This window comes from Actinia tenebrosa, unplaced genomic scaffold (assembly GCF_029948245.1).
Source record: "Actinia tenebrosa isolate PJP-AT-01 unplaced genomic scaffold, QUT_ActTen_1.0 PGA_scaffold9__36_contigs__length_13948895, whole genome shotgun sequence".
NCBI lineage: Eukaryota > Metazoa > Cnidaria > Anthozoa > Actiniaria > Actiniidae > Actinia > Actinia tenebrosa.
In genome coordinates, this window is record NW_028292586.1 from 13018947 (window position 1) to 13031424 (window position 12478).

The 12478-nt window shown below is 37.0% G+C and overlaps 2 protein-coding genes across 2 annotated transcripts; both read left to right on the forward strand.

Moving 5' to 3' along the window:
- Positions 1-2376: 2376 nt before the first annotated feature.
- On the forward strand, positions 2377-4500 carry LOC116293787 (melatonin receptor type 1B-B-like). The gene has a single exon (XM_031701260.2). The coding sequence runs from the start codon at positions 2383-2385 to the stop codon at positions 3529-3531; it is 1149 nt and encodes a 382-aa protein (XP_031557120.2). The 5' UTR covers positions 2377-2382; the 3' UTR covers positions 3532-4500.
- Positions 4501-8686: 4186 nt separating this feature from the next.
- On the forward strand, positions 8687-12191 carry LOC148904890 (uncharacterized). The gene has a single exon (XM_089025280.1). It carries the CDS (start codon positions 8741-8743, stop codon positions 11999-12001), a length of 3261 nt encoding a protein of 1086 aa, XP_088881406.1. The 5' UTR covers positions 8687-8740; the 3' UTR covers positions 12002-12191.
- Positions 12192-12478: the final 287 nt, after the last annotated feature.

Sequence of the window (12478 nt, forward strand, 5' to 3'; positions counted from 1 at the left end):
ATATCAGTTTTGCAAAACCGAAAGGATACGAAATGATTTTGCAGGTTGTTTTGGTTGTAGGCTTAAGTTGTATAATAAAATAAACCATTTCGCAAGATATCATAAGCCTTTTTATAAATAAAACCCTCAAGCGGCTTCAAAGTTTTTCGAACCTTGAAAGAGGCTCTGGAATCTAAATCAGGGTATGCCTAACTCGCAGATCAAACCCTGAAACAACCTCTGGGCTGATCTAAGTCAGGGCATGGCTAACTCACAGATAGAACCCTGAAACAACCTCTGGGCTGATCTAAGTCAGGGCATGGCTAATTCACAGATCAAACCCTGAAACAACCTCTGGGCTGATCTAAATCAGAGCATGGCTAACTCACAGATCAAACCCTGAAACAACCTCTAGGCTGACTGACTAAGTCAGGGCACCGCTGTTGTCCTCACGTATAACCTAGCTAAAAACCCTCGAATCAATGGAGATGTCTAACTAACCTTTTAATCGTTTAACTAACCTTTTAACTAACATTTTATTACGCTTTATCGAACAAACAACAACAGTTGGAAGTAATCAAGAGTTGCTCAAAGATACCAAGAATTTCGTTTCCTTGCAAAATACGTGATTTACACCATACAATCAACACTAAAATTAACCAAAAATTTATATTTACCATAAGGCACATGTACGATGGGTGGGAAAATGGATGGATAAATAGACGTATGGCATAGGACTATAGAATAGAATGTTTTGGGAGGATGGATGGATGAATGAATGAACGAACATTTCTTCCGTCATTAATTCATAACGAACGATATGTTATCAAGATGATCAAGATTATCCTGATTCATGGAGGTGATTGAGAAAAGGAGTGAGCAAACGACATCTATCTACTTCACTGATAATGAACCATGATTTCACACAACCATTGGACAATATTCTTATGATTTTGAGCCGGGTGTCGACGACCGTGCGTTGATGATAATCTTTCTTCCTTTGTTTTTCCATTTCACGATATCATTAAGCGCTTGATGAAACTATTGATAAACATTTTATCAAAATTTAAAAGTAATGATATGTGTAGGATTTCATTGACTAGATCCAATCGATGATTTGATCAATCAAGAAAAAATATTTTCAACCAACCAGTAATGGATCACCATGGAAACCAAACATCCCGGATGTAATTTACATAAAGTCGTTAAAAAAGAAAATCCTTAAGAGAACTTGTGGACTATTAGTTGACTTCAGATTGATTCAGAGCCGAGTTTCGCCACCGAGAGCAAACTATATACAAGTCTATCAGAGAAGTGAGTAAGTGAGCATATTCGGTAGTTAATTGCGAGCTGCACGCTGAAATCGCATCGCTGCCGTCAATCAAAAATGATCGGTCGGAACTTTTATGTTCTTGACTGGCGGCAGTGAATTTAATTCAATTCACAACAAGACGTTGGAATGCCTGAGTTAGAATAATATGGAAAACCGCTGTTTGACAAAGAGACATCAGTTTTTTATGTGTCTGTCCTCTTATTAACGATAAATTTCGTCATCACATTGCCAAAGTAGATCCGCCGAGTGGATCCGCATACTACTTTGACAATGTCATTAGGAAATTTATCGTCAATAAGAGAACACGCATAAAAAACTAATGTCTTTGTTTTTTTACAATAACAAAAACGATAAAACTACTTCTCATCTTTGGTGATCAAAACGACCAACGGAAAAAGCGCACGCTCGTTGACGTCAGCTTTATCTGTCCGTCCTCCTTTTGATGTCAAAAAATAAGAAATCAGCGCGCGAGAAATTTTTTAGTTATTGTATAAAAAAGCTTTCGCCGGAGATATCTCATTGTCCACAACATTTACAGATTTACAAAAAACCTTTTGTCATATCTCAATGTCAACGTTTCTTCACAGTAGGTTGGGAGTTTTTTATCTTTATGATGGACAAACCTTTAGATAAATGTGAACTTCGTGAAAATGTTAATATTTTAAAACCTTCATTTTCTCAAAAATTTTAAGCCTAAACTTTCTAGTAATGAATGTTGAAATAAAATTATCAACTAAAAACTGCAAATTCGGCATGAAAATGTTATCACGATCCACACGATCCACACGATCCAGTTTATCGAAGTCCAGTCCATTCCAGCTATGTACGGTTCCAGATTTTCCAAAATGAAAAATCTCTCAAAATTAAGGTTTTTGAATCATAAATCGAACTATAGAGGTTGCACAAGTTTTTCCAAAAAAAAAAAAAAAAAAAAAAAAAAAAACAACTTAAAATTTAGAATTCAGAAATCAAAATCTATTTAGAGCGTTGCGACAAAAACTTGAGAGTTTATCAAATATAACTTATATACTCTTTTTCCTTTAGTAATCATAAAAGACGAGAAGAACAAGATGTTTAATACAGAGGAATACCAGAAAAAAATGCTTGCTCGAAGGCCAGCTCTTGTTGTCTTGGAAACGGTTGCCACAATTTTGATCACCGTCACAGCGTTGCTAGGCAACCTCATGGTTTGCTTGGCCGTGTATCGAAGCAAGAAGTTGCGTACCGTTCCTAACTTGTACATCATTGCCTTGGCTGTGCTTGATATTTTAATGGCGACTATCTGTATGCCGTTGTCAATCGAAGCCTTTATCACCGGAAATTTCCCGCACGGGAGAGTCGTTACACATTTTCAAGGATCGTTTGCCTTCTCCTTGCCCATCGCCTCGCTTCAACTCATGACAGCAATGGCAATAAACCGGTTTTACCGGATTGTCAAGCCGGTATTGTTCCGGAAGTACTTTTCTCTTTATAGGACTGTTCTATCGTTGGTCATAATCATGATTCTTGCTACGCTCGGCCCGTGTCTGCCGTTGATCATCGGCTTTGCTAACTATTCATTCCACTACGGGAAAGTGCTTTCGTACCTCAACTACTCTACTCCACTAGCCGCCTACATCTACACTATCTTCCTCAAGATCTTCTACATTGCTATCCCCGCACTTATAACTTTATTCTGCTACTACAGAATCTACGTTAAAGTGAAAAACCACAAAAACGGATTGATGGCCAACCAACGTAACAACTTTGTATCTAGAGGCTGCGGTCTGTCCATGAATGTAGAAGAAATTACCATCACCAAGCCCCTTTTCGCTGCTGTCCTTGGGTTCGTAGCCTGTTGGACGCCCGTCGCTGTTATCGATATGCTGGACACGTTCACGCACCATACCATGCACCATCCTAGACAGGTTTATTTGTTTTATCTGTTAATGGGTTACGCAAGCAGTTCTATTAACCCACTCATTTACGGCCTTCTCAACCGATCTTTCAAGAAAGAGTTCATCAAGATGTTTCAACTCACATTCCGCTCTCAGCGGTTAAATGTCAATAATATTGAACCCTCGCATGCAACGAACATGAATGCCACCACTGGTCAGAATAACGTCGGTGCTCTGCAAAGAATGGTGTCCTTGACAATGCCTCGGCATTCAGTAATCAATATGAACTCGAGCACCGCTGGTGGGGTCAACACACAGGTTGTTTCAGGGCTCGATGTGTAAGTTTGTCGTGTCCTGACTTAAATCAGCCAGGCTGCTTCAGGGCTAGGGGCTAGATCTGTGAGTTAGGCTTGTCCTAACTTTACAGATCAGCCCAAAGCTAGGTTGTTCCAGGGTTTGATCTGTGAGTTTGCCGTTCCTTGACTTAGATCAGCCCAAAGTTTGTTACAGGCTAGGATAAGGAATTTTAGTTAGACTTACAGGAAATCCTGGCATAGGACTAATAAGACAGAACTTTGGTTCTTTTAACTTATATCTAAAGTCCCCGCTGGTCGATGAATTTTGGCACAGTGGAATGATACTAATGAATCAATGGACAGTTCTTTGGCGTATAATCATCACAATCGATTATCAAAAGTAGTTTATCCATACTACCAAATCCTTAAAACTTGACAAACTGAATGTAGATAATTGATGACAGGATAATGATATCAGCTCAGTATAATGAACCAAACTGACTGATAATGTAACTGTTGAACAACATTATTGCCTTGCCTTTTTTGTCTGTTTATAGCCACCCCCTATTCAGCGTCTTCCCCCTTGATTTAATACCAGGTTATCTCGTGCACGCACTTCCGGTTACTATTAACCAATCCGTGATCAGAAGCATTTTCGTTGCATCGCCAAAAGTTCCATGATGATATTTCACCGATTTGCATGGCATCAACTAAAATCATTTGTTCAGTTCAGCCAATCAGTGGCCATCACATGATGGTGGCTCACCATAGAAACCTAACATCCCGGATGTACTTTACATTCAGTTCAGCCAATCAGTGGCCATCACATGATGTTGGTTCACCAAAGAAACCAAACATCCCGGATGTAATTTACATAAAGTCGTTAAAAGAGACCGCGACCTTCAAGATGTGACTTGCGTAATCGATTGGTTGGCTGCAGATTGATATAGAACTGGGCTTCGCCGCTGAGAGCTAACTACATACAAGACAGTCGAAAAGGTGAGCCCGTTAAACAAGAAACAACATATGCATGATTGTATCTTGCAATAAATTAGTTATCACTAATACTTGATGCATCAAGTATAGATTCATTAGAATAAGCTCTCTTAATTGATGCTATTAATGTACATGAAAACGAAGAAAACTTTGTAAATTTTTATCGGCCACACACAAAAAAAATTCGGGAATTGAATCTGCGACTTGTAGACGTTTATAGTTGGTTCATGCTTTAGATCCGAAACTATTAGAAATGTTACTCTAACACTGAAGATTAAGCGGAATGAGTTATTGGGGAATCGGCAATAAAGCGGCAGCGGCGCCATACACTCGCCTCTCGCTTCTGGGGTCTCGATTGAGTTCGATTCCTTAATTTGGCATCACAAATGTGAGAAGAGATTGCTAGGTCTCTCCCTTGAATCGAATGGTTTTATTTTCTAGCCCTCTTTGGTTTTCTGGTTTTTCCACTTCGAAAAGACGCGCTTAATTCGTATAAAACCTGTGACCGAGCCGCGTTCTCATTGTTTTGATCAGCTCACCAGAAGTTTTCTGGATTCGATAAAATTTCAAAGTTTATTATCTCGTACGATGTTTGTTTTCAGATGAAATGCTTTATTTTTCCAAAAAAGTTCGTAATTACATTTTCGTAATTACATTAAATATTGACTATAATTAGGACTAACAGATGATGTCGCATTTGCATTTCTTTCCTTCTTTCTTCCTTTATTTTTCCCCTTCAATGTTTACAAGATGTTTTTAAAATTCTTTCACGAAGTTTTTCGATGTGTAATAGTACGATATTCAGTATTTTTTTTTTCTATCTTACTACAGTGTTTGTTGTTAAAGCAACTCTCATTAGTATTTTTGATAGCTTTAACATTGAAGTACAAGTTTCATTTATTATTTCCACTTGATGTTGTTCAAATTTTCAAAAAATATCGGACTTGCACAAAACGTATACGAAACCGGATACAAATAGGTGTAGAAAGAATAAATAAAATAGGAAATGGAATAGGAAGGAAGGAGGAAAATGGCTTCTGAGAAGAAAAGTTTTCCTTAATTAAGATCGGCGACCCCTTCTTTCGAGGCTAAGATCCGGCGGAGCGGAGACCGACAGTGGAGCCGTCATTAATTAGGTCTCTATTTTAGGGTAATTTTTGGTCAAACTCATAGAAAAGCAATTGTGCGAGGAACGAAGTTCAAGCAGACAGGTTGAAGTTGACTAGCTCGAAGATGAAATTACAAAGTAAATTTAAAAAAAAAATTATTTATTTATTTATTTATTTTGTTTGTATTGCCTGCTATCTCGACTACGTGGGATGCTAGAATAACATCAATATACCAAATGAAATGTATATGAAAATATCAATAAACTGAAAGATAGCTAAACTGCATGCTGTTCCCAGATGTTAAGACATTTCTAGGATAAGATATTCAGGGAATTAGATCGCAAGTATATCTGAAGTTTGTGTCTAGGGATAAACGAAACCCGTTAAACGTTTTGAGTCAAACTAGCTCCTCAAGATAAACAAACCTGCATCAATGAAAACAATCGGCTTTAAAGCTAATGTAAAAGCAGTAAAGCAAACGAAAATAGAAGCAAAGACAAAAGAGAGTATTGTAATGCTTATTGTTTTTAACAATCTAGAAGTAACGACAGATATTCATCGCCAAAAAAAAAAAAAAAAAAAAATTAAAACACTTCAAATGAAAAAGACAAATAGATTAATTCTTAGCGTTCAAATTGTGGTTTTGGGATATTTCGTAAAAGTGACATTCATCAGTCAATGACTGAAAGGAAACAAGAAAAGTAGATAAATTAAGATAGAAGTTGGTAGGGAGTTGCTTCTTGAAATAAAGGGATTGAATGTGGGGGAAAAAGATATTTGAATAGAGGCTTAAATTGGGAAGAAAAAAAGAATAGAATTCTTCAGGAAAATTAACCTGAAGGAGAATTAAATTTGGGGGAAATGTTTAGATGCCAAACAAGAGAATATTAAGTACTGCCAAAGTGAGGGAGATTTATGAAAGGAATGATTTCAATGTGAAAAGGAAAATTTGATTTAAAAAAATGGAAGTTGAAGGATGGAAATCCAAAGAAAATTACATATTACACCAATATTTTGGCAAACAAGTCCAGGAAAGGGCGACAATCATTAGAACAGCAGTCAGAAGCTTCGTATGCATATTAAAATACAATTTTTGAATATTAAAAGGAAATATTTACTTTCTGGCTCTAAACGCAAATATAATCTTTGTGTGTTATTCGTATAGTGTCTTTTTACCATGCTTTTTCTTTCTTTCGGGTTCTTTTTCGCGTGTGAGGGTAGGGAGGCGTTCGGAGGCGAGGGGGGAGGAGGGGAGGGCGGGATTCGTTCTTCGGGCCTCTTCTTTTTCCTTATTCCTTCTTTCTTCTTCCTTCTTCCTCTTTCTTCTTTCTTCTTCCTTCTTTCCTTCTTTCCTTCTTTCCTTCTTTCCTTCTTTCTTCTTTCCTTCTTTCCTTCTTTCTTTCCTTCTTTCTTTCTTTCTTTTGGCCCTCGATCTCTCCATCCGACAGTGCTTTCGTTTCGCTATTAAGATACAAGGTAGTTGAAAGTGTAAAGTGTGAAGTCGGTATAATCTTTTTTGGCGTCCAAAAGTTTTTCACTTCTAATGAAAGTTATCAATATCTACTAGTTAACAAAAACAATCCATCAAACATACAGTACTTCAATTAATTCACTTTGACAAATCATTAATCATACTTATAAAATTGGAATGAGTTTCGAGTGCCGATTTCCCTACGTGACCGTGGAGAAAATACAAAATGAAAGCAACTACTTTTTGCGTCCATCAAAGTACAAACCATTTGAAACAATTTTGAAGTACAATTTGAACAAATTTTAATTTTTCGTTCTGTAATATTTTTCCCGCTTTAATTTTTGACTTAATTTCGTTCATTATCATTTTCTTCAAATCTAAGAACTGAATAAAGTCTTTTTTTAAATTACACGTAGAAGAAACGCTTTAATTTTTGATAAAGTTTTAATTGTGTGTGACAAACGATTTACTCGCCATCAAGTCTCTTGCTCGCCATGGATTTCACAAGCAACCATTATTTATCCATCATTATCAAAGTCAGAAAAATGAAAAATTAAATATCAGAAAATAAATAAAAAAATTTATACCAAGTTCTCAAATCTCGTTTCATTACATCTAATTAAGCCATAATCGAATTCAATATACCGTAGATTTTCTTAAAGGGGAGAAGATCTACTAACAGATCTACTAACTGAGCATGCGCAACACGTACCTCTTACTTTGGCTTCAGTTCTAACGATAAGTGTAAGGGCAACAGGATTCAGCTGCTTCCTCCTTTGACAACCTTGTATTAACAGTTCTATCGCTCGGCACACATTTAAAGATAGTTGTTAAAAGATTTTTCGAATTCTTCCAAGTCGATTGCTATATAATCTACTTGGATTCCTTCAACAGAAAGTTTGAAAATTATTCATTGCATTAACGAGGAATTTCCCGCCTGTCGAGTTCGAAGATTCGTGTGTCGTGAAAAGGATCGATCAAGTAAGTTTACAAGCGTAGTTAATACTATGGTCCTGGGTATATCTTGACAGCCACATAAATATTTTTTAATGAGCAACATTTGCAAAAAGAGCATGAAGGTCCTTCATCGTCTCTTACATTTACTAATAGTTCGGATAGTATCCCACACCACACAATGCCATAAAGCACACACAAACACGTACACAAAATACAAAAACAAAACAAAAAACGCGGGGAAAATATTAATAAGGAGTTTAATGATGGAAACAACGACAAAATCTTAGGCTAGATGCATCTTTAGAATATTTAATTCAATTTAATCTCATTTAATCGATTTATATTTTTTATTTGCGTTAAGTTATATTGCTTGTGGCCGTATTCAAACTTAGTTTTAATAACTTGCGGCAAGTTCAAATAACTTTTGGACGTTCTGCACGCTATTCCTTAACTTGAAAATGACATTACTTCAACACGGAAGCTTCTAATTTTGTTTGAAGCTTTCTCTCTAGCTCTCGTTATCCCAGCTGAAATGTCAAAACAATTACACTCCAATTTGATATTCATAGCTTTCTTTGATGTAATAAAGCTTTATTTAAAGCAATTTTTTTTTTTTTTTTTAAATTATTTAATTTTTGCTCATGGCGCCTGGAGGTGAGGACGTGTCTTCTAGCTCTGGGGTGCTCTTTAATTTTTCTGTTGTTAATTGACCCTGAAAGGAAATGTCAAGGAAAGGAAAACGAACGAAATGGACAGAGGGAATGAACAGAGATGTTTTAGAATGTAAGGAAAGAGCATTCGAAATAATATCTTCGAATTATCCACCGCTTAACCAAAATGGCAGAAAGAAAGGCTACATTCAAATAATGGCAGAGCTATGGGAAGAGAAAGGCTATGGAGGCCTTGATTTAACCGGCCAAAACCTGAGAGATCAAGCCTCAAGACTGCAAAACACACATAATTGCTCTAATATGACGATTTTAACACAAGAAACCGAAGAAAATATCGAAAATATCGAACGAAATGAGGACGAATATGCAGCTAATCAACCAAGACCGACACCGAATTTGCATACTAGTGTATTGCAATCCCCTGAGGCATTTCTCGACAAAGAAGGAAAAACCTCAAGCAAAATTCAGCCAAATCTACCTGACTTTGATGTGCTTCCCTCTAAAATAAAAGAGAAAAGTTGGGGGACCATAACTCAAGAACAGTTCTGTAAACAAATCCAGGACATCTACGATGAAATTGTTCATTTTAAACGAAATATCTTCAATATACCATCGGGTAAAGCAGGCAAGAATTTCATAACCGAATTGACGTATTGGCTAAAGCAATTCAATTCTAATACAGATCTAAATTATATTGCCTTGAAAGCCTTTATGGTGCTCCCAACGTTGATTCTACAAAAACCCTCAGCGACATCCAAAAGCAAGGAACACAGTGAGGCTATTGAACGGAGGTTGTCCTTATGGAGAGCGGGGGATCTATCTCTCCTGTTGAAAGAAATAAGGTTCATACAGAGCAGGTTTAGCAAGACGAGGAAAGCAAGATCTATGGAAGATATATCCAAAGTATTCGCCAATCTAGTTATGCAAGGAAAGCTATCAGCCGCTATAAAACTTCTTGACAGAGAGACATCTACAGGTGTCCTTACTTTATCACCCGAAGTCTTAGAGGAGCTCAAAGAGAAACATCCTTCAGCTGCTGACATCGAAGATGAAAGCCTCTTGAATGGTCCCCTGAAACCTAATCCTCATGGTATCTTTGACTTGATCGATGAACAAATGATCTACAATGCAGCAATGAGGACAAGAGGATCTGCCGGACCTTCAGGAATGGATGCCGAACTTTACAGAAGAGTACTCTGTTCAAAGAATTTTAAAGCCGAAGGAAAACTACTGAGAGAAGAAATAGTAATTATGACCAGAAATCTATTAAAATCTTCATACCATCCAATCCTGCTAGAGAGCTACACCGCATGCAGGCTCATACCTTTGGATAAGAATCCCGGAATTCTACCCATAGGAGTAGGAGAAGTTCTACGGCGAATTATCGGTAAAACAGTGTCTGCATTCTTTAAAGAAGAACTAAAACAAGCAGCAGGTCCCCTACAAGTTTGTGCTGGACACAGTGGAGGGGCCGAAGCCGCTATTCATGCAATGAGCCAGATCTTTAGTGAAGAGGATACAGATGCAGTACTACTGATCGATGCAAGTAACGCCTTCAATCAGATGAACCGGTCAGTAGCTATGCATAATATCCGGATTACCTGTAAAGAAATATCCTTGTACGTAATTAATACTTACAGAAGCCCTTCCAGGTTGTTTATGTGTGGTGGTGGAGAGATCCTATCTCAGGAGGGTACCACACAAGACGACCCATTAGCCATGCCATGGTATTCGGTAAATACATCCACAATAATTCAAACTTTAAGAACTTTTATTCCTGATGTAAAGCAGGTGTGGTTAGCTGATGATTTTGCGGGAGCAGGAAGAATTGTCTCTTTATTTAATTGGTATAAAAGCCTGGAACAAGAGGGCAAAAAGTATGGATATATTGTTAATGGGTCCAAAAGCTGGTTGATCGTGAAGTCGGAAGCTTTGGCTTTGGAAGCGAAACAGGTATTTGGAGAAGAGGTTAACGTCACAAGCGAAGGCAAACGTCACCTTGGAGCTGTTATTGGATCAAAGATCTATAAAGACCAATTTTGCAACGAGAAAATCTACAAGTGGAAAGAAGAATTACAAACCCTCTCAGAGATTGCAAGGTGCCAGCCACAATCGGCCTATATCGCATTTACAAAGGGATACAAATCCAAGTTTACATACTTCATGCGAACAATTGAATCTTTTGAGGACTATACTGATCCTGTTGATAATGTGATAAATGAAATGCTTCTTCCAACGCTTTTTGGTCAAAAGGAACCACTACCTGAAGAGCTGAGTAGGCTTTTTACCTTATCCCCTGCGGAAGGAGGCTTAGGGATGCCTGCACTAAAAGAAGAGGCTCCACAGCAATATGCGGCATCACTTCTAATAACAGCTTCACACACTGAGGCTATTAAAACGCAGAACAAAACGATGTATACGACCACAGAAGATGTGAAAAAACAACATCAATCACTAAAAGCTGAAATCTCTAAATCGAAAATGGATGAAATCGATGCAGCATTACCACCTGACATACTCCGTCAAGTAACCCAAGCAAGAGACAAAGGAGCAAGCTCATGGCTCAATGCGATACCAATTAAAGAACAGGGACTTACTTTGAATAAACAAGAATTCAGAGATTCTCTTTGTCTGCGTTATAATATACCGTTATCGGGTTTACCAAGTACCTGCGCTTGTGGTACAACCTTTTCGGTAAGCCATGTACTATCTTGTAAAAAGGGAGGATTTGTTGCACAAAGGCATGACAATGTCCGTGATCTACTTGCCATACTTTTAAACAAGGTTTGCAACAACGTTCAAAAGGAGCTACAGCTTATCCCATTGGATGGCGAACAATTTAATCTAAAATCTACTAGCACAAGTCAGGATGCAAGGCTCGACATCAAAGCTGGATCGTTTTGGGCACAGGGAGTAACTGCATTTTTTGATGTAAGAGTATCGCATGTCAATTCCAAGAGCATACAAAACAAATCCACTTCTACAATCTTCAAGGATCAAGAAAGCGAAAAAAAGAGAAAGTACCAGCAAAGAGTAATCGATGTCGATATGGGAACTTTTACGCCCTTAGTTTTTGGTACAAATGGAGGAATGGGGGCAGAATGCCAGATTTTTCTAAAGCACCTTACTGAGAAATTAACCAAGAAGACAGGGGACACATATGCAAGTACTATAACATGGATTAGAACTCGATTATCTTTTGAAATAATTAAGTCAGTACACATGTGTGTCAGGGGGACAAGAACCCCTTTTTTTATGGACAATGAATTCTTGAATGACTTTAATCTTAACGCCAATGTAGCGGAAATTTAGAAATATTTAGATTTTAATAGTAAATGTATAGTTTTAATATAGTATTATATCAGTGTGAAGAGCTGGACTCGTGTTTTGAGCTATTAATTTATTTTACAAATATGTTTTCATAGATAAATAAGTAAATATTATATAGATTTGTTATTTTATATTCATAATCTTTTCTTTTTTGTTTTATAATTATAGCAATATTCTTATCACGTCTCATATTATAATGAATTATTAGTTAATTATTATTGTCAATAAAGTTATTTCTTTAATTTTTGCTCTTTGTTTTTTTCTTTGCTAGATAATTTTTAAGGCCTTAAGACTGTAACTAATAGTTTTTGTAATTGTATTTCTGTGAATATTTTCTGTAGTTCTGTAATTTTTTGTTAGTTTATTTCGACCTGTTTCACCTGTACCTCCCAGACGAGTGTTTCTCTCATGGGTTAATTCTTAGAAAAAATGTGTTTAAATTAAAAAAAAAAAATATAT

What these genes read in the sequence shown, in the direction of transcription:
- LOC148904890 (XM_089025280.1), top strand. Translation starts at nt 8,741, where the DNA reads ATGTCAAGGAAAGGAAAACGAACGAAATGGACAGAGGGAATGAACAGA.
- LOC116293787 (XM_031701260.2), top strand. Translation starts at nt 2,383, where the DNA reads ATGTTTAATACAGAGGAATACCAGAAAAAAATGCTTGCTCGAAGGCCA.